Genomic DNA, 22,858 nt, shown 5'->3' with positions numbered 1-22,858 from the left:
AGAAGGAGGATTTACTGTAGTGGCATCTCTGTGTAAATGAGCTTGATTAGGTCCTACATCAATGTATGTGGATTTTATATTCTCCTTACTCAAATCTCAACACTTTCCTACAATGCTCTTTTCTAGGTCATTAGCAGGGGGAAATGAGTCAAGTGAATGACCCGAGGAGTCCAGTAACACAGAGATAACACACTTCTCTGTTGATGTTGATGATAGTACTTCAGACATTAAAGGATAATGACTGATAGCTTTAAACCTTCATTCCATTTTTACTCATGTCTTTTTCAGATGAACCCATTTTAAAGAAAATCAGACTTTCTGGATTAAAGACAAAATTTAACAATGGTGACAGCATTTTCAAATACAGATGCCTAAATTTAAGGAAGTAAATCCATACTGAGGCAGATGAAGTGACCTTATTTTCAGCAGTGCTGAGCTCTTAACTCTTCCCACCAGCTTCAGTGGAAACTGTGACTGAACAGCACATGCAGAAATATGGGATTCCTTACCTTAATTAGGGTCAAATATCTTTGAAAGGATGCCTAAAATTAGGATCCCTCATACTAAAAATGCTTGATATTGCAAAAAGTGGGGTCACAATTTTATAACTTCTCTGGGAAGGAGAAGTTGTTGTCATTGCATCATTGTCTGAATAAACATTGACGATGAAGGGGGTAATGTTTCAAAACAAGCTGATGGACTTCAGTAAACCAGGGCATTTACAACTTTGGATTTTCCTACAGATACCACCAGCAAGGAAACCAGTTTTGGCACAGCCTGTGCACCACTCAGCTCCGTGAACTCTATGCACTGGGCACTATCCATAACGATCTCTATGTAATAGGAGGGCAAATGAAAGTGAAAAATCAGTATCTGGTCACAAACTGTGTGGAGAAGTATTCCATGGAGCAAGGCACCTGGAGAAGCACGGCACCTCTTCCAGTACCATTAGCTTGCCATGTGGTGGTGACAGTGAAGAATAAGCTCTACGTGCTGGGTGGATGGACACCACAGGTTAAGAAATGTGCCAGTTGTTTTGTTTGGTTCGTGTACTAACAAGCAGTGTTGTGTAATTTTATGGTGCTTCTTGCATAGGAAAAGTACATCAGTGATAACAGAAGAATAAATTGCTCACATTCCTCTGATTAAACATCTTTTGTAGGAAAATCAAACAGGGTGAAGAAGAATAATATCCATCTTATGCCATCCTCACTGTAAATACCACCTTCAGAAAGGGCAGTTCTTTCATAGAGATGTGCACAGTGAGCAAGAGTTTAAAATACATCTCCTGTGTCAACATGGGTTCCAGCCTTTCCTTTCCTTATTTACCATCCTCTTAATTTTTCTAGGTATCCATAAATAATGGTACTTAAATCATACAGGGGCCCTTAACTGACCCCTGTGTTCAAAAAGTATGTACACAGGTAAATTTCAGGGACAGATTTATATACAAAATTTAAAGTTCAACTCAGTTTCTCAGGAAACTTTCTTGGGTAACTAAAGTTCATTTATTTGATTTTCATTATGTTACATTTTGAATGAAAAGTCAGAGCATTCTCTGGAAAACGGATTCCTTTAATCAATCCATTTATTTGTTTCAGTTGCATTGCTTGGCCATGTAAAGTTTTAATGGGAATTTTCAGCAGGGCCACAGATACCAGGTTATTCAGTAGTACAGGGAATATACAGAACTATGCTACAAGGAAGATGGACGTCAGGAACAGTGTTTGCTCTCTCCAGTTGCTCCCAGTGAAAAAGATCTTTTTTAAGAGTGTAGCGCATTCTTATTTACTGCTCAGTGCAATTTAAATTTGAGCATTCAAGGTAAAGCCCCACATTTACTTGACAATGAAGTAGAGCATCTGTAATCCTTATTGCCAACAGCAGTATGTTCAGACTGTCATCACATCTCATTGGTTTGTGTTCTCTCGAAATAAATTACTGTTTAATGTATTTAAAAGTAAGATGCCTTCAGCAAACAAGATTTCAACTTCTTTGGATATTTTGAATGCGGGAGTCCCCAAAGGACACAACAGAAAGATCAGAGAGTATTTCTGGTACTGAAACAACTGAGCAAGGATACCTCGCCATTTAAAGAATTAAAATATGAAAACACTTGATATAGAAACTGCCTGTAAAAAAACTTGAACTGAAAGATATGTCATATAACAAAGATAGATGCTGAAGTCAGACAACCAGCTTTGTCTTAATAGTTCTCCAGAACAGATTGGAAGGGGGAAAAGTGGCTTAGAAGAACAAGTCAAGAATATTGAGCCAAGAATGTTTTAAAAAAAATACAGGCACCTCGAAAACACCTGAAGGGGCTAACTACCGACCAGTACTATCAGTAACAATACATGGGAGTCTGAGTTTATATATAAATAGGGTTAAGATGAGCAGATTAACAGTAATTGCTTGGTAAGATTAAGGCGTACCTGAACAGATCAGAACAAACTAGCTAAAGCTCTCAAAACAGTGCTTTAAGACCAGCACTGCAGCGTGTTGAATTCTTTTGGTACCATATATCTCCCATACTCACCTGTCAGATGCAATGATTGTATATGTGGGGTTACCACAGCTGCACGGTGAAAGCAAATTAGTTTGTCAAGCCAGGAGTTGTCCCTATGCTCAAGCAGCACTGAATGTTCTGTCAATCCTGAACAAATACTAACGACACAGCATTGACAGAGTGCCGTAAATGCACGTGTCCATTACAGGACAGAGATAAATACATGTTTCCTTCCCATTCAGGCTTTGCAATTGACACAGGACAAGACAAAGTCAATCCAGGACATAAAATGATAGCTTAGGAGGGCAAGGGCTCCACTCACAGCAGCATTGCTCTGGCTCAGCATTGGTCTAGCCTCACTCATGCCAGCGGAACTAAAAACCCAAGCAACTCCAGCCTTGGGAACTGCGGGGGGGTCTTAAAATGGAAAAAAGCATTCGGTGAGGCTGAGAGGAAAGTGTCAGATCCTTGAGACAGCCAGAAGGGCTGCTGGATGTTATGTTTTCTGTACATAAAGAAGACACAGTGTGCTCTGAGGTGAACGTTACCACAAAAATGAGGTAGGATGTGAATTTACAGCATGTCAAATGGTGGCTGCTCCTAAGTATATGCGTACTCTGTGTTGAAAATACAGAGCTTACCCCTATTTCAGTGAATAAATTAGTGTTTCACACTTACCATGGAGAAAGAGCATGCCCCTCGGCACTTAAAGGGAGTAACCAAGAGGCTATATATTTATTTTCTAGTTTGCTTCCTGCTATCTTGTTCATGACATTAGTGTTGGAAAGGTCTTTTGGGAAAGAAAAATAACATGCAGAGCAAGAACACATATAACACCATCACAAGTAAGCAAAGTAGTTCTCTACTTCTCACTCTCTCTACGTGAAACCTTTCATCCCGAAATATTTCAGGATCCTTCCTCCACAGCCTACTGCTTACATTCAAGGGTATTGTACCCAGAAAACATAATCTGAGTTCCCTGCATCATACGAGACAGGCAGAGAAAGGGGAAGAAGAGTAGAGAGAATAAGAGGAGTAGGAGTGAGTATAAAAAGAGTATTATGGCAGCAAAGGTAGAGCGGGGGGGGGGTTAGGAGCTTATTATGAAATCTATTGAAGGAGAAGTCACAGCAGTTGAACAACATTACTCTGGTTAGACTGACTAAATAAACAGGCAATGACTTGAGAATAAGTTGTAAATATAGACAGGCCTGAGAAAGGCCAGCAAAGTACCTCACTGAGACTCACGGTACGATCTGAGTAACAGTGGGAATAGATTTCAACCTTTAGCAGGAAGAAAAAATGTCAGATAGACTGGTTTTCCCTCTATTATTATTAGGACTTTACAGTAGCCTTGTGAAAGAGGTACATTCTGCTGGAGCCAGGCCCATGAATGTATTGTTATTACCCGAATCCTCAGCTTTATTGCTGCAGAATATAGATGCCCTCTTACTCATTTGCCTTCTACAGTGTACTCCCAGCCACAAGTCATGGGTGCTGTTAAACCCTAGTGAGCATGAATCACTTCGCAGCTATAATTGATGTGTTTATGTTATTTATCTGCTGAGCTGTCTGCTGTGATTAATTGCATGCAGGCGTGTGCAGAGGGCTCCAAATGTTGTATTATTATATGGCTGTCATATTTCATACAGATGGATCTGCCTGACGATGAGCCGGATCGATTAAGTAACAGAACGTTTCGGTATGACCCAGGCCAAGACAAATGGACAGAAGGCGCGCCAATGAAGTACTCCAAATACCGCTTCAGCACAGCTGTAGTCAACAGTGAGATTTATGTCTTGGGTAAGAGGAAACAGATTTTTAACAGATAGTACCATGACTTTTTCTTCTTTCCAGCAATTTGCCTCTGTGAAGTGAAATATCTCACCCTTTGCTCTGTACTATAGGACAAAGTATGTTGGACTGAATGGATAGTATTTGTCTAGAGCTACTTTTTCCCCATATAATTTCTTCCTTCCTTAATTCATGAAGATTAAATTAAGTGAACGTTTAGTGCTCTGCATTAACGAAACAAAGATACTTTACTTTTTAAACTACTTTTCTTTGGAGTACCAGTGTGTGCTATAAATAATAATGAAATTTAAAAGGTGTGTAGAGAAGCCTTGTTAGCACCATCTCACAGGTAAGCAGTGAAAAGCTAAGGAACATACCCAGCGCCATGAAGGCATAGCACAGGGGAAAAGAGAATTTGGATTTACCGGTCAAAACAAACATTATTTGTGGATTCTAACAAAATTTGATTAATCAGTCTCTTCCACCCACCTCAACGCAGTGCATTTTTTGAAAATCCAAACCATTCATTTGTCATTTTTTTGATGGAATATTTTAAATTTTTTGTTTCAAAACAGTATTTTGAGCAAAAGTTCTAAGACTTGTGTGAAAGAGTTCAGTAATCTCCTACCCCAAAATCTTTTGTCCTAAAATGGTCGCCATCCATATCCCCAGTTCTGCAGTTCATCCATAACATGATGCTTTTCCCAAAGACCATCCTTCATGGCCCTATCCCAACCTCTATCCAAGCCAACAGAAGGAACATCACCTGTTTCTGAACACTAGCAAACACCTCAGAAGCTGGCAAGCAAGGGATTTTTCTGAAGAGAAAATGATGATGTAAGGCAGGGAAAGGCAGGTGGAGAAGAAAGGCATTGCAGACATTGGGAATGATATGGGGAAAAAGTTGAAAGGGACATCTTGGAAGGGGAATAGGAGCCAGAAAGGTGTCTATGTGACAGAGAGAAGGATTGTAGATAGGTGTATGACTGGAAAGTTCTTGAAGAAGTGGGAAAAAAGTTCATACAGTCAATTAATCCATAGGTGGCCTGTGAGTTATTCATGCCCTTCCACGCTCCCGTGGTCCCATGGGCAGCATCAGACATGCAGAAAGTACCAGTCACGTCAGTACCTCAGGACCTTTCAATCCCTTCTGCTTCAACCTGCTCCCGCTTACAAGCTTATCCAAGTGAACACAATAAATACCATCTTATCAACTTAATACATCTCCTCTATAAGGGGTGTTGTGGTTTTGTCTGGGTTGTTACATGCCATGGATAAAGGAGAGTTTGTTCCTGGCATGTAATACAGAAAGCGTTTTGCAGGGGGTGTACCTAAGAAAGGTGTGTTTGAAGTAGGAGAGGAAAATGGCTTTAACACTGCATTTGTCTTCTTTTAGAGAAACTTCTTTCTCTTAAGTGGTTTGAGACAAGCCCATAATCACAACTAGGAGAAAGGGTGAAAGAAGCCCATAGGGAAAAGAGAGTTTTGCAAACAGAAAATCATTTCATTATGGTCAAAGTTTAGTGATAGAGAATGTCAGTATGCTGTTAAAATAACGAGAGTGCTGGCTGCCCAAGTTCAAAGGTGCTTTGAAAATGTGGAAACTCCATCCTTTGTAAAAGGTTAAATATATAAAATTATTTATACTGACCCTGATGCTGTAATGGGGCAGCAGAAGCAGCCGTAATAGTTGGGAAGAGAAAGGCTGTATTCATGCATTTCAGTAAAAAGTGCTCTGAGATCAAGACCACGAATGCTGTGATGACACAAGAGAGTCAGGGATTAAAAAAAAGGAGCCACCTTGGGATGCATGTGATAAAATAAATTGACAGTCTTCTTCACAGCAAGCCTGACACTGAGACAAGGAAAAGGAGTGGCTAATAAGGAAAACTGCATCCATTTTCTTCCCTCAAAATCTCACAAAGCAAGAAGCATATCTGAGTGATTACAGTAATGAAATGTACAGATTGAACACAAAGCACAGTGTTAAATCTGAACGGCGCCTGTTTAAATGGCATTGAGGAAATGTCATGGTCTCACAGACCTTCACAAGCATTTTGCTAACGTAAAAAAATAAAAAGTATCATTTTATTAGGTATAGCTGCCAGTGCTGCTGTATTGAGGGAGCTGAACATTGACTTGAATTCTTTCTTACATGTTAGCCAGTACTACTAATTTTTTTTGGTGAGAAAATCTTTGCTAACAATCAGATTGGTGCATGTGCTGGAACAGGTTCTTGTTCTGTCTCCATCACTTTGTTGGTTCACACACCTTCCCATGAGCAGTCCTTATTCAAGCTGTCCTAAGGGAACCAATGCACTTAATCCTGAGATTAACAATTTGCTGCACTGGACCCTTCACTCTTGCCACTAAATGTAACCAAATATATGCAAAGACAGTGTTTGTTCTCAGTTTTGACAGTGTAAACCTGGGGTAATTTCACTGTAATGAATAAACTTGCTTGTGATTTATGCCAAAGGTAACTACGCTCACACACTGCTCCAGAGAGCAGATTTTTGGGAAAGACTGCAATTTTTACCGTTGTGTTTCTGAGCCTGCCTCTGTTCTGATGCTCTGTCCACTCAAGGTGTAACTGCAGCAAGTGTAGACAGGAATGAGTTAGCATCAGGTAGCATGAATACCTATTGCAGGAAAGACATTTTAACCTAGGTCTGGGGTGTTTTCACAAACTCCTGATTGCCTATTTTCACAAATCTTGCAAGGACTTTAACGTCCATAAATCTGTAAAATTTGGTTGAAACTGGCCAACTGGCCAAAAGCTATGAGAGGCAGACAAAAAAATGTAAATGCAGATACAGAACACACATGCAGTGAGGGTAATTGCATAAGTCTCGTTTCCTTAGGAAATCAAATAATATTAGAACTAATTTTTTAATTGAAAGACAAACCTGACACTGAGCCAAAAATGATTTGTCAACAAATTCTACCTTTGAGTATGCTGGTTTAAATCTGCCTTTAACAGTATGGGTGGAAATGAAGATTTATCTGTTAAAATTGAGAAGAAAATGTGGTTGGTAAATGTTAACCATCATGGTCTGAAAACTCTGTGGAAGAGAATAAAGCATTTTCCAAGACCTCTCGAAATGATGAAGCAATTTCCAAACAAATTCTGTTTGGAAACAGTGATACAGTCACTGATATTGGCATCTTACCCTGCTGATATCACACATGGCCTCATCTCCAGCTGTAAACTCACACTCGCCAACTGTAATTAAAACCTCACACAGAAAAGCTACATTCCACGGTTTATTCATGGTGACAAGTTCTTGTTACCTTGTGAGTTCTCAGGCTGTTGGGCTGCGAGGTGGGTACAGTTTTCCTTTGGAAACAATTGCGATGGTAGCCCCGGCCGGGTGAACGGGCAATTCATGGCATTGAAAGGAAGACAGTGAAAGCGTTCTTAATCTGGCTGATGTAGTACTTGATCATGCAGATGACATTCAGGAGAGAATGGGAATGGAAGGAACAGAGGTTGATGCTGACAGACCAAAGAATAGCAACTGTCACGAGGATGGCAAAACCATTGCAGGCTGTTCAAAGCTGTGGATCCCTCGGACATCACCCTGCTTCACAAGGAATGTGGGGCACTGTGGGAATCTAGAAAGATGCTGTCAAGGGCAATTTGTGCAAAAAGACACATTCTGAAGAGTATCACAGCTCGTAGGTTGTCCTCATGTTGTGACCTCAGAGACGTCTATGCTCAGGCGTAATGACTAAGCTTTTGTGCTACAGATGAGAGAGACTTCTCTGGAGTCTCTACCGTTGCCATTTATACCCCTTCTCACTCCAAAAGGGGGATCCCCGCAGTGAACTCTGTGTGCACAGAGCTTGAACATCTAACAGGCTCCCATGGACCCCCAGTCATGGGACAGTCAGGGAAGGGGCAATTCAGAAGCATGCTTGATGTCAATGCTTGGATTCCCGCAAGCATCATCTGCTTGTCATATCATATATGTTCCTTACGCGGTGCACTGTCTCCACGAGCTTCCTGCAGTCTGCACCCATCTAAGAAGATCCACTGGGGGCTGCTGGGGGCAGAGGAAGGAGGAGGAGGGAGGCAAGGTGGAAGCAGGTAAATGGAAGATATTTCCTGTATGCCATGAGGACCAAGCCCCACTTCCCAGAAAGAAAAACAGGAAATAAAGAAATATATAGCTCTAGCTGGATACATAGTGTTGCAGAGAGATGAGACTTCTTTCAAGAAACTCTTGAAAACAAAATCCTTAAATGAAATGTTTGTCAGCTCTTTCAGGCAGGATCTCTGTCTTCCTGTACATTTGATACAGGTGTCAGCACATTCAGGATTAGGTGGGATTCTAGAGCATAAGTGAAAACTCACTGCACTAAAAGTTGATCCTCTCTAATGTCTCTGATGTGTGAATCCAATTTCCACCATAAATATGAAGCAAAAAGCATAGGTCGAGCACTAGCTTTGAATAAGATGCAGTAGCAGACTCCTCGTTACACAAATCTAATTTTTGCTCCCATACATGCAGGTGTAATTCTGTAGTAAGTAGTCTGCTGATCTCAGTTTTGTTGTCAGACTCATTTTGTTCTAACCCAGTTCAGAATCTGACACTTAGCCTTTGAAGTGTTGATTTCTGAAAAGTCCTATTGGCACAGAACAGAGAGTACATAGTCACTGTCCAAAAACTCTTCCCAGCCTAATTGCCAGCTCCAGCGTGTAAAACCCTAATGACTTAAATGGATTGTTCTAGAGTCACACTGATGGAAGCAAAATGAGAAATAGGTTAGAGTTTTTGGTCTGAGTAATAGCATTGTTCAGGAACCTGTACCATGTGTCTTAATCAGCAATCCTGCCATATAATTGTCTGTTTGTTGTATAATGTTCCTAGAGAGCCTTATGCTATTTATACAGTGTACATAATCCTCATAAGTAAATGAACAGCATTTCCTAAGGCTCAAAATCCTTTCTCCTATTCATCGCATTTGACTGGTCTTAGCTCTTTCTCTCCATATTTTCCCAGGAACATAACTATATTCGTTGGAAAGCCCAAGAAAGAGTAGTATTGTGTTCTTAATGACAGAGGCAATTGAGACACTTTTGGAAGAAAACCAGATGGGAGGGCTCTGTTTAAGGTCATGCATTTTAATCTCTTGCTTAAAAAAATGTCCTTTCCAGCTAGGTCTCTGAAAACTCATTACAGCCAATGGACAAATTAGGAAAATTTATCCAAATGAATCCATTTGAATGCCATATTCATTAGCTTATGTTAAAACACATTCATCAGTACAACTACTGTCTCTGAAATACAGGTCACTGGTAAAAAATGTTGTATCACCATGACAGCTTTAATCATGTGTTGCTTTTATGTTATATAATTCCTGCTTTATAAATAAGAACATATAGAAGGACTTAAATGAGAAATCCTATTAGGGAAGATTTAGGAATCGAAGAATTTTTGTTTATCCTCCTCAGCCTGGCATCCCACCTCTTACAGCTTGATTTTTTCCCCTGAGTTCCTGCTGAGAGCTTCTTTTAAAAGTTTTAAGCAGCTAAATGAGGTTCAATTAAATACTGAATGTCTCAATCATAAAATACTTATTTGAATATGTACTTTAGGGTCTCTCTAGAAAGCAAAGCTTGTGTAGGAGGGGCTTGAAGGAGACATTTTAGCTTTCATGCTTGAGTATTAACTGTGCATTTGAATAACACCTTCTTCTAAAATAAACATGTCTATTTATAAATATGCTTTGGACTTCTGACAAGTAGCAGATTATGGGCCTGATTCTGCTCTGTTATACCTGTGCAACAGCCTCCGGAGTGCCTGTGTGCAGGGAAGAACAAGAAAGGCAAAAATCTGGCCTGATAGATGGGATCAGAAGTGCTCCCTCCTCACTTAAGGATTATGAAAGGAAATGACAACAAGGCATTACAGGGGAAAAGGAGGAGCTGGAATCAGTGTTGACCATGTTTAGGAAGACAATCACCTGCTTTTTCAGCCCTGCTTCTAATCAATCTTTTGCCCTCGTGTCTGCATTACCTCATCTGCTGTGCTCTGCGTTAGTAAAGAATGACAATGCTTCTCAGTTTCATCTTTGGAAGTGCCTGCCAGGGCTAGCTTTATTGCTCCCCTATTTCTCTGAGAAACCAGCTATGCAGCTCTGCTTTGCAGAGACTGAGAGAGCAATATAAGTGCTGAGACTCTCAGCTTGAGTGCCGTTAAAGAGTAATGAAGGGAAATGTTACATAAGAGATTAGCGCTATTAAATCCATTGTGCATTCCAGAGATCAATTTAATAGTGAATTATTTTACAGGAGGCAAAGCTTAGATTTCACTTGCTTGTTGGAGAATTACTCCTTTTTTTCACCCATTTCCCAGGTTCCTTTGATAAAAATTCAAAGCAGCACTAGTAAGAATACATGTTGTTCAGTACTGTGATCTGAGGACTTAATGATATGATAAAGAACTGCAGTGTCAGTGCCCTGAGGGCACTAACAGGTCTTGATCATCCTGACCAGCATCACCTGGGGCCTCCACCCACACACTCTGCCCATAGGTCCAGAAGCATCATTTAAACACAGGCCTGAGGGCACCAGCCCCTTCTTGTTACCTTGCTTTTGCCTGACAACTGCTGGTAGGACCCACTGCAATCGCCTGCCTCTGGTTCTGTGGAGCTGTGCCTTGATGGTGAGCTGGGTCATCTTCCCTCTGGGAGCAGCTCTGCTCTTGTTGCTCCTTGATATACTGCCCTGGCTGAGGTACTGTAGCTAATGTCTAATTTCAGCTGTCTGTTAGTGGGGGAACCAAGTTAAATGGCATGAAGTCTGATATTCAGATGTCGCCATCACCCTGCCCCTCTCAGTGGAGTACATAAACTGGTTTTGGTGCTATCTAGACCACCAACCACTTTGTAGGTGTCATTTTGGTCAGCCATGCTGTCTGCACAATGAGCAATCTAGACTTGAATCTGGGTGCCTCTACTCGGGGCGGGGGGAATTGTCCATGTTGGACTCAGCTGCCTGGCAGATTTAGCTGCATAAGAGTTCAACGTGGATGAGACTTGGGAGTGCAATTGCTCTGCACCAGTACCTCCCTTTACAAGTACTGGTGATGTGGGTGAAGTCACTGGATATGTGTAGGTAGGAATGCTCCCTTTCTCTTGAAACTCAACTGTGTGTCAGTCTCACTCCTATAGATATATCTAGGGCACTTATTTCCTTTGCACCTGCTGAACTAATTATGACCAGTGACTCTTTACCACTTCGCTGCTGTTACACATTCCTTCTCAAGTGCTGGAAGGGTGTTCTGTTCTTAGAACTGATGTGATTCAAATTGCATTCAGTCTTCTCAGATGAGCGTGGAGTAAGGGGGAGGCAGTTGACCTCAGCCAAAGCAATACGTTTTGCCTTCAGCCAGCTACGAGCAGCATGTGGGTATAGCAAGGCACAGAACCATACCTCATTGAAAATCTGAAGATGTGCTAATCGCATCAACTACCCTGCTCTGCCTTCTTGCATCAAAGGCTTGTCTTCTCTATCCTGATTTCTTAATAAGGATCATGTATTTTATTTATATATTTATTTTACTAATGGAGCTTCATGTTAAATTTAAAGTCCATTAGAACCACTGCTTACAAAGTGCCCTTGAAAGTATGTTTGATTGCAGAATCATCCAAGCGTGATATGGAAAGCTCTCAAGCATTAATGGTTTGGGAACACAAAGGTGGCTTCACTGGCTTTTTTAGCCCTTCAGTGGCATCTGAAATATCTCCTAGGGAAAGCGCATAATGTAAAAAGCCTAATGTGTTGAAAGGCTGTATTTGTAAGGGGGTGGGGGGGAAGACTGAGTTCTAGGATTAAATCCTCTTGTGTGATGAATGTGAAAATGACAGAAATGTTCAAAACTCCCAGTGCGAAATCCATCTCTCCCTGCACAAAGGACATATAATTGGGCTTTATGAAGAGAACTAAGCCAGGTGGTGTTGAATTCACCAGTTCTGTTTGTGATGGGATAGGTGAATGTGGCTTAACGAAGGACCCTCCCCAGCATCCATTCCAGACTGTGGGCGTGGAAATAGCAATTGCCGCCCTTTGCACACCTCTTGGGACTCCCAGGAGGCTGCGACCACCGCATGTGTGTTTTAATGACCCCATCTGTAGTTCTGGGTGGTTTAAGGTACAATCACAAGTATGGATTCATGTGCTGCTGGTGGGTCACTTGGCACAAGAGTCTTCCCCAAATGACCTAAACCCCTCTTCCCTCTTTACTGCATTCTGCCGTAGCCTCTTAAAGGTTACCCCCATTTTATGTAGAGGCTCCTGTAGGAGCGGAGCATGAACTCAGTTTCTCAGCTGCTTTACCCAGAGAACATGAAATAAAGACAGTCTTCACGATCTTAACTGTAATTCCCTATGTCTCCACTTGCACTTCTAATGGTTTCATAAATCTGAGTGAAGAAAGCAGTGGGACAGGATGATCTGGAGTCATCAATGGCGGAGCACAAAGCAGCCTGAATTGTGTGACACAGCAAGTTTCTTCTGCCAATTTGAAGTCTTGCATGGTATATACATTGTAGATGATGGATAGCCTGGTTAATGTGAGATGCTCCACTCTGTTGCAGATGCAAATTGATTTAAATTTGAGAATTTTTTATTTGCTGATTTGTATATTCAGTTCTTTGGGAAGAGGCCTGAGATATCAGCCTCCATAGAGGAAAAAAACTATTGTCTCACAGGAGTGTTTCTCAACTACTGGGAACACAGCAAAGCAGTGCTGGTAGAGTCTAATATCCTCAGATTCCTTTGTTAGCAATATTTCAGTGTTAGCATTGCTTTAGAAGAGGAGATTGAAAATCTTGATTTCTTGTTTTTCAGAATACTATTTTTCTAAGCTTGAAAATTAAACATTACTCCCCTCTGATTTTTTCCTTCTTACTTTCTATTTGCTGAGAACTTAGCTTTGCCCTTGTTGTAAATTGAACATGAAATTGGATTTATCTGAAATGGCTGTGGAAGGCGTAAATAAAATGGAGATATTTTGTACCTTCCAGACTGTCTCTGATAATCCTGGGATTAAAGGAAGTTAAATTTAAGTTGCTTAAACTGTCCAATGAAGGTTTCATAAATGCTTGAAAATATGTCGTAGCCCTTAAACTTTTGAAAAGATACTCCAATAGGTCATGAAAAATTACTTTTCTAATAACTATACAGGAAAAATGTTTGGTGGTGGATCCCCTGGATTGGCAGCTGAATCTCTTCATTAACTGGTAATGGTTGTGATTTTTTGCAAAAAAGTCACTGACTGTGCTGTATCAGTTTTGTACCTGATTATTTCTGTTCTTTCTGAAGTTACTATGCCCCACAGTTACTGAATTTAGAAAATGACAATAAAAATGCATTAAGAAATAAATCACAATTATGCTTCTAGAAGAGTTGTGGGACATTTTGTCCACTGCCCTACCTTGAAATATCGAGTCCAGCAGCAAAGCTATTATTGTTTGACTCTGACATGCCACATGCATTCCCTAACTGGTACCATTCATACCTCTGACTGAACAAGATGTTCTTTCATTCTTCATGTGAAGACTTTTCTTATGGGTGAGTGCATATTCTTCAGTGGTATACAGTAACACCTGGGCTAATTTTAAAAAAAAAGCTAGATAACCAGCAGCAGTCTGTCTTTGGCACCACAAAACTGTCTTTTGAACAGATCAAATCAGTCTGTGGGGAGCTTTAATATTGTTGGTTCCAAGTTAAAACTGCCTTGAGTATCTCTTTCTATGTTACATTGCACTCTGTAGACTGTGAATATCCTGGTAGCAAATTGTCTTGCATGCTGTATTCTGTGGTTCTACCAAAGGATGCAGTAGAGTCAGAAAGGCTACATGATAAGCAATCAGTTAAATAGCCTTATCAGTTAAAAAATTTGATGATGCCTTAAAACTTTTCTTGATAAATTTAGGGGAATAGTGTCCTGTCCCTAGAGTGGCACCTCTCTTATAAGGAGTAGTGGAGAATATTGCACAGAAAAGGATAATGCTCCTGGCATAAAGAACAATACAATAAGTAAATGTTTGAATTCTGAAATTTATTCTTGTTTCTAAATAGTCTTAAGGAATAGCTCAGTGAGACTCCATTGTGAGAAAAGCTCAGCATGGTGATGCATACAACTGCCTTTTTGGCATGGAAATGATTAGCAAAATTCTGTGACCATGATTACTCCCTACCTCAGCTCTCTTAGGTGAATCAAGCCTCAAAGGAGGAGCCCATCAGAGCAAATGCTCCTTAGTTGGGGGTGTTAAGCTAGTAATGAAGGCATTTGGATGCTAGCCTTGTTTAAGCACACACTGAGAAGAACCTAATACAAACTGCTAGGACCTTGCTGGTAGGCAAGTAAAGATTTGCTGTGCATGGAAAAGGAGCTGAAAACCAAATGCAGTGAAGGTTTTCAAATTCAAATATTGAACTGAATCAAATGCTGCTAAGTTCAGCTGGAGGAAAACTTCCTGCTGATGATAATGGACACTGAATTTGGTTCTAATTTTGCTGCTTTGATGCCGGGATAACTGGTCTTACCTTTACCTGCCTCTAAAATACAGATCAGGAATACAGTGGTAGCACATTTTGAGCATTGTGGTCCCCATTTAGATGTAGTTGCCTCTTCCAAATACTTTTGGAGAATGCACAAAGTGTTGAAAAAATAGCACAGTCCATATTAAGAGGTAGGTGGAAAACCATATGCAAGTAAAACTTTGAGCACTAGGGTCTCATTTCTCTGACAGACGAGCTTAACAGCACTAGGGGCAATATATTTTAAAAGCAGTCGCACCAGCCTTGCACAGGTTATACTTGCAGTCCTTTCCCTTTGCATAAGCAAAGGCATAATTACATGCCATACAATGCATTTTGGATTTGTACAATTGAGCAGTCCTACACATGTATCAGGAAAGCTAGCCTTCATGTGGAAATTGCTTGCATATTGCAGTCATTTTATATTTAAAAGTGGTCACATACACACACATGCACAAAAGAACTGCTTCAGCATGCCATCAGTGCTCATTACAGGGTATTGTGTCCATTGGCACAGATGGAAAACCTGTGAGGGTATGTCAGCATATTAATTCTCGAGAACCAAAGGCTGTGAATTCAAAATCTGGATCTGATCACTGGAAAGGATTTGGAAAGGCAGTATTTATGCTGTGATTTGAGTGTACAGTGTTTCCAGTGTGCACTGAGATCTCGGGTATGTCTGCAGCCTGTTGCAGTATATCCCAGCAAATGAAACTGAGATCTGTTTCAATCCTGCACACTGACTTCAGGCATCCTAATTAACCCTTCAATGGTAGGACTTGTCACAAATAACTCAGTTGGTACTCCTGCATATTGCATGGGTTTATTTCTGGAAGTTGATTTCCCTTAAGAATTGGGTGTAATCTTTTTCTTTTATTGAAGACAACTAACCAACAAATCCAAATGATTGTTGGTTAACACGTGTGAGGGTCAAATCCACTAACAGTAATTGGAAAATAGTTTTTGATCCATTGCAACTTAATGATAAAGCAATTTGTCCAGCACACAGAACAAGTAATTATGACAGTTTCTACTATATAGGCAGAAAACAAGACAAAATACCTTTGCATTTTGAGGACATGCTGCTTGTCCTTCCTTTGACACAAGACTTCAGAAAGGATCTTGCTTCAATGTCCGTAGATAATGTGCAGTAGCTTCTGCTTTGAGCTTACTTTCTAACAAACTTCTGGAGCTGCAAAAGGGAAGAGAAAGGGAGGGAGATGAGGACATGTACACAAAAAATCGTGCAGCCAGCAATGTATTTTTCAGCAGAACCTGGGACTGCTATATTTGACCTGTGTATCTTTTGCAGGAGGAATTGGGTGCCTTGGTCGTGACAGGGGACAGACACGGAAATGTCTTGATGCAGTGGAGATTTATAACCCTGACGGAGACTTTTGGAGGGATGGACCTCCTATGCCTTCTCCCCTCCTCTCCTTACGAACAAACTCTACCAGCGCAGGCTCTGTGGAAGGGAAGCTCTACCTCTGTGGAGGATTTCGTGGAGCAGGTACTAAAATGAGTCTGACGTTCCCTACATAGTTGAAATCAGTTGCACTGTACACAGACTGACCTGATGACCGACCAACCCTATCAGGTGGCACTGGCATGCCCTGGAACCACAGACCTGATTCAGCCCTTTGGACTGCTGGCTCCTAATGTCAATATGAATTGTTCTGTTTGCTCTTTGCTTTTTTCCTTAACAAAACATGAAGAATTAAGGATGTTTCTGATCTGCACTAAACCTGTCCAAATCTACAACCTCAGTAGTATTCTTCTGGATTTACATACAGAGCTACTGAGATCAGAAGCATAGTGTGTTATGGTCATGAAAGAACTTGGGCATATTTGTTGAAGATTAAGGCACTATCCATCTGTCCGTAGCGAAGCTATTTGGCTCTGCCTATTTACTTACGTGCTTTTCATAATCAGTGTTGAAAAAGCTTGTCTATTTAATGAGTACTCTGGGCAGGGAACTGAGATACAAAGAGACTAAAATTCCAGATCTGGTGATTTTAAACAATCCTAGCCCCATGTTCACCATTCTTCTTTTAAGTCTTCTTCCTTCCAACTGTGCTTAGCTCTATCTAAATCTCCAGTACAGCTAACCATTATTTTTTTATTATAAATGCAAAGAATCTCAAAACATGCACGCTTACACTCTTCTGCTATATACAGCTGCTACCCCGTTTCCTTTCTAGGAGAAAGCATTAATATAGATGCATTATCCACTGCTAATAAATGTCATGTCAGGCTCACTATTGCCCAGGAATGGCCATGTGGTATCACTTGGTGATGTGTCCTTCGCATTACACTGACTCCAGTTGCATCAACTTTTGCTTGTATAACCAACTCTAAACTTAAAGCTGCTGTTGTTTTAGAATGATGATTTTCATCAGCTAGTTCACAGCTTGCCTTCCCCGTCCTTCATTTGCTACTGTTTGAGGAAGCTGCTTCCTGAAAACAATTGTACGGCAGCTCTCTGACAGGCATGTTCTCTTGTCATTGCTGATCAAAGTTCTGTGACCTCAGAGCAGTATGTTTATGATACATCACTGTGTTTCCATAGCAAACATTGTGCCATCATATTTGTCTCTTTCTTAGCAGTATTATGAAAAAGCCTAAAGTTAGTGGCTACAAATCTCCAAAGGCTGATCATTTCACTGGCAAATGAAGCAATTTCATTCAAGATGACTAACAGATTTTCTGAATAAGGTAGGTTCAGAGCCATAAAAACACTCTCTGTACAATACCACCACGTTCTGTCACTGAGTCATGTATAAAGAGTGGTAGTACTGGGAGAGGTTGAAAGTCCCCCCATGGATTTCAAGATGGCCATCTTTTGTATGTTTGTATAATGCCAGCTCAATGGGGTCCTGATTCCTGACTGTACTATTGCAATTTGTATAATTATGGATAGAACTCCCCTGCACTAAAAGTGCTATTTGGATTGGAGCACAAGAAGTCAAAGTTAGCAAATGCCAGTTTTGCAGTTACCTGTGCAACCTGAATTCTGACCCCCTACGTGTGCATTTTGTATACCAGTGAAGAAATAGCATGCGATTTTGTTGTTAGATGTTGTTATGATGTCTATAACAAGGGAGCCAAAATAAGATTCTCACTGTCAACTGTAAATCAGATGTATCCACATGTTTGAGGAGTTGAGAGGAAGCTGTGCCTTAAAGATAAGTTATTAAAGGAAAAGGGCCTTCTAAATCTTCATAACAATAACAACTTCTAGCTACCATCATCAAGAAAAAGATGGGTGGAGTCTGTACGCTGAACCTGAAGAGGTTATCTAGCTGGCCTCTCTCCCTGGACCCGTCTTCTCCGTATGCTGGAAAGTGCTCTTGTCTGATCTGCTCTTTGGGGTGAAGGGTGGAGTGAGAGAGGGTTATTACTGTCATATGGGAACTCGGAGAGGGCGGCTTGACTCTGCTTTTTCACAGTTACAGCTGCTCAGCAGCTTCGAGATATTCACAGAACAGTATGTGCTGCTGCTTTAGTAGCAGATAGGGTTATTTTAGAAAGTGCTTGTTTGGTTTTAGTCTTTTGGGTTTCTTGGCATGTCACTTTGGTTTTTGTGAGGGATGCAACCAAGAGAGGATATTCCAATTTTACAAAACATTGTAATTTAGTTTCAACCAAGTGGAGATTTTGGAACAAGCTGAAGGCACAGCTGTAGTCTCTGGGTTTTCCGCCTGCTGAACACTAAAGGGCTGCTGTGAACATTCAAGAATGAGTGCTTCTCAACAAAAAGAAAATAAGCCAAAATCACTGCTGCAATGGAGAGTCAGCCAATGTATATAAGGGGCTGCAACCAACTGCCTGTATACTATAGATCTGTCCCCAGCTCCCCAGCCTCAACCTGCCTTTGCATTTGCTTAAATCCACTCTTGATCCAGCAGTGTGAAAGCTGACCTACTAAGGACACTGTTGCAACTTAATTTTACTCGTATGTGCCATGCTCTGTATGCCTTTCTGTATGAGTATTGACCTAAATGGGTAAGTAGAGACCAGAGATGCTGTACACAAACACAAAGCTGAAAAGCAGCTGTCAACTGCTCAAAGGGCCTTAAATTTGGATAAAAAGAGGAGTACTGCTCAGCTACCATGTATTCTGAGTCCCACTCGAAGTTTTGTGATGGCAGGATTCCTGTCCCATATATATTGCCTCTCACAAATCTTTGTCTGCTTGAAGGAGGACAAGTGGTGCAGCCCTAACAACATCCCCAGGAGCAGAAGAAGGGAAATTGTAGCTACTTAGAGTCTCCAGAGGGAATTCAGCTTGGCCAGCTGAGAATAGCAATGCAGAGCGCAGTCTTTCTAAGGGACAAGTGAACTCCAAAATGTGTCCAAGCTTCATCAAGAGAAAGCTTCCTCTGAACTTTAAGGAATGCTGTTCAATGTTGAGCTGTGTTGGTAAACACAGCTTGTAAGACTTCCCCTGCTGAGGCTTCCTCAGGTTAGAATTTTGCTTGAAGCCTGGCCATGAAAGGGGAAAAGGGATTAATTCAGCTGATGTTTAGACACTTATCTGGAGCGCCTACGCTAAGACCTTAAGAGACCTCAGGCTCCCTGCAGCATATGGAGAAGCACAGACACTTCCAGAGGGAGATTCAGGTCCTTGGTGCTTTACATCTGCTCTGAAAGACCAGAAGGCAATTCGGAACCCTGAGGACCTCTCTTGTCTCTTAACGCTCTGTGTTTTGATCAGAATATGAGGGATTCTAACCTGGCTTACCTAAGGCAAACACATCAGGAGCTTCGTGTCTATGATGGTACAAACCACTCTGAGACCTCTGTGCTGTATCACTAGCTGACAAATGTTGTATATTCTTACAATCGTGGTAAATACCCCCCAAAAATCACTTATTGTTTTGAATTTTTCTCCTTAGGAAGGCTTGCAAAACTTCATCTGTTAGCCAGTAGTTTATACAAATGAGCTCATTTTCCACTAAAACTATTATGGTAAATAGGAACCGTTAATCTGCTTGTCTCTGACACTCAGCTCCAGCTCATGTAGTCTAGTGTCATGAATGTTGCCTGTCATTTGTCAGCAATGTTATAGCATTCATCAAGATATTCAGAAATGTTTAAAATGGTTGGTTTTGTCCATTAGCTTATAGTTCTGCAAAGAGTGAAAACATTAGCTGTAGTATGAATACTCAGAAGGACTCAATGCGCAGTAGCCAGCTAGCTTTCTACTAATTGTTAAAATACGTTGTTGCATTTACTGCTCAAAGTATGGATTTTAAACCAGCCTTTGCAGCCTGACTGTACAATGTTCTTGTTGACATGTTTTATTTCCTTTAGAACTAAAACCTGCCACCTGCGCAGGCTGACAGCTATTAATGTTAGCCCGTGCACGGCAGAAGCAGCCTCATTAGCGTGCCTCACCGAAGGAGGTGGTAAGCAGCTCTTCAGGTATGCAGCATTACACGCTTATCAAATGCCTGCCAGATTGGGTTCCCTTCCTTTTTGACTGCTTCTGAGTGTTATAAATATTTTTTTCTGGTGAAAATAATGAAGGCAAGGGTGTGTGCCTGTTTGCTGGGACTGTGTCATCCGCTGTCACCGTCAGCTTGCGGAGGCACATGTTTGTTGACTTTGCATTGTTGCTGCACAAATACAGATCCTCGTAGCCTCTTTCTGGGGGCTGGGGGTTGTAGCTTTAGTTTCAGATTGTGGAAGTTGGTCCAACTGCCTGTCTCACAGATTTGAATTAATAAATTCAAATCCAGAGTTGATTTTTTTTTTTTATTTGATGCCTCCTGGCCTGTGTCAGAAACAGTGTGGCCGGCAGGAGCAGGGAGGTGATCGTTCCCCTGTACTCGGCACTGGTGAGGCCGCACCTCGAGTGCTGTGTTCGGTTTTGGGCCCCTCACTCCAGGAAAGACATGGAGGTGCTGGAGCGTGTCCAGAGAAGGGCAACCGAGTTGGTGAGGGGCCTGGAGCACAAGTCCTACGAGGAGCGGCTGAGGGAGCTGGGGCTGTTTAGTCTGGAGAAGAGGAGGCTGAGGGGAGACCTTATCACTCTCCACAACTGCCTGAAGGGGGGTTGTAGCGAGGTGGGTGCTGGTCTCTTCTATCAAGTAACTTGTGATAGGATGAGAGGAAATGGCCTCAGGTTGCGCCAGGGGAGGTTTAGACTGGATATTAGGAAAAATGTCTTTACTGAGAGGGTTGTCAAACATTGGAACAGGCTGCCCAGGGAAGCGGTTGAGTCACCATCCCTGGAGGTATTTGAAAGATGTGTAGGTGCAGCACTTAGGGACACGGTTTAGTGGTGAACTTGGCAGTGTTAGGTTAAGGGTTGGATGTAAAGGTCTCTTCCAATGCGAATGATTCTATGATTTAAATCAGAATGCCTTCTTTACTATACACCCATGTGACATCAGCTGATGTGCAAAGTAAAGGGACAACCACCTCAATGCAAATAATAAAATGTTTAACGGGTCTGCTATTAGCAGCACATATCTCTTAAATGGTCTTATGATTTCATCACTAATGGCACTTGATGTGGAACTGTCTTTCTCTGAACTGGCAGTTTTGCCATCTCCCTCCAATGTAGTTTATAGCAGAGAAGATAAAGGTACTGCTTCCCTACTATATATGTTGAAAAATTCTGTAATGTATTTAGCTTCATGTGTGGGACCAGAGCTGCTCAACCCAGTTGTTATTTGCTTACTGATATCAAGTAGAAATTAATTCTTCACTTAAGTGGTGTTACAGCCAGAGGAAGGGAAAAGGGAAGAAATACCTATGAACTTAGCATGCAAGATTCTCAATTTTGTGTTTGCAACTGTTAGCCAAGATAGGTGATAGTGACACTGAGTCATATGAGCTGTGTAATTCTGATTCTACAAAAAAAAGATATATACTTACCCTAGATTAATTTTCTGGTCTCTTCTTCCTCATTTACATAAATTGCAATCCATACCTTGGAATAGGAGCAGCGCTGCTTGCGGCAGTGCAGAACCGTGTAGTAATTACTGTATTCCAGCTGAGCTAATGAGTTTGTATCTCCACACCATCCTCTCCTGACAGTGGACTAGCTTAATAGGTATTTATTTTGACTAATCTCCCATAAAGGCTGTTCCCCCTAGTCTCCTCCATTATGTGATTTAGATGGAGAATCATTCTAGTGCTTGTTTTTTATTATAGTGGTTATGGAACATTACTGGAATCAAATTAAATTTAGACATATTAAGGAGCCTGGCACAGTAAATACTGCACTTGTGAAGTTTGGGGGTTGAGAGATTGGAACAAAACCTGTTTCTCCAGCACCTTCCCATGTTCCCAGCTAAATAAAGCAGAGGGGCAAACCCCGGGCTGCCTATCTGCAGCACTGCTTGTTTCCCTCTGTTAGAATTTACTGGGCAGCGATGAATAATTAAAGTTCTCCTGCCCACAGTTGTTACCATTTGAATAAATATTCCCACCAACAGAAGGGATTCAGGGTCCGTGCATTTCGCTCAGCACAGAAATCTGCTCATGGCCACCCGCCGTGCCGCAGGCACTGCCCCATCTCTCCAGCCTGCGCACCAAGTCCACCCCAAAAAATGCTGCTCGACCTTTCGCCTAATTCTCCCCCAGCACCGGCGTGAGCTGCCAGGCTGCTGCTGGGAACTGGCGTGCGGGAGAGACCTCTTCAGCTTGCTGCCTTCCCGGGGAGGGCTGCCCATTTACCCCCTGCTCATTAGCTGGAAACTCGCTACTGTAAATAAGGCCAATACAGGTCAGGGGAATTGCTGGGGAGCAGCACCTGCTCGTTTCAGATCTGAATTTGACCCAGTATCTGACAGCATGGTATTAGTAATTCAGTCCTGCTTCTTACTAAGGCTCATTTATAGTTTATAAAGGGTTAATGAATGATTAATAGATATTTTAATGCATTTTAATTAATTGCTGAAGAGGTCAATAGGTTGTTTAGAAACATGGCTTGCAGCCATGTATGACATCTTCTATTGTGTTCATAACTGCCTGTCATGCATACA

The 22,858-nt window shown here is 41.4% G+C and overlaps 2 protein-coding genes across 6 annotated transcripts in view; one reads left to right on the top strand and one right to left on the bottom strand.

The window, feature by feature from the left end:
- The window catches only part of MGLL (monoglyceride lipase), a 108,804-nt gene extending 92,441 nt beyond the window's left edge, over nt 1–16,363 (bottom strand). Inside the window, exons 1-2 of one of the 3 annotated variants that reach the window (XM_041118672.1) lie at nt 16,344–16,363; nt 15,921–16,050 (exon numbers count right to left, since the gene is read on the bottom strand). In XM_041118672.1, the coding sequence (XP_040974606.1) occupies nt 15,921–15,939 (19 nt within the window). In that variant the 5' untranslated portion in view covers nt 15,940–16,050; nt 16,344–16,363. Of the gene's footprint in view, nt 1–15,920; nt 16,051–16,153; nt 16,248–16,269; nt 16,321–16,343 lie in introns of those variants that run through there. The other 2 variants (XM_041118671.1, XM_030043734.2) reach the window with 2 other exon arrangements.
- The window catches only part of KBTBD12 (kelch repeat and BTB domain containing 12), a 42,281-nt gene that overhangs the window by 9,905 nt on the left and 9,518 nt on the right, over nt 1–22,858 (top strand). For 2 of the 3 annotated variants that reach the window (XM_030043730.1, XM_030043731.2), the window contains 3 exons: nt 744–1,014; nt 4,162–4,312; nt 16,171–16,368. In XM_030043730.1, coding sequence (XP_029899590.1) covers nt 744–1,014; nt 4,162–4,312; nt 16,171–16,368 — 620 coding nt within the window. Of the gene's footprint in view, nt 1–743; nt 1,015–4,161; nt 4,313–16,170; nt 16,369–17,462; nt 17,554–22,858 lie in introns of those variants that run through there. The other variant, XM_030043732.1, reaches the window with a different exon arrangement.

Source organism: Aquila chrysaetos, chromosome 20 (assembly GCF_900496995.4).
Source record: "Aquila chrysaetos chrysaetos chromosome 20, bAquChr1.4, whole genome shotgun sequence".
NCBI classification, from domain to species: Eukaryota; Metazoa; Chordata; class Aves; order Accipitriformes; family Accipitridae; genus Aquila; species Aquila chrysaetos.
The sequence above is the reverse complement of the archived record's forward strand: the minus strand, read 5'-3'. Positions and strand labels throughout refer to the sequence as shown.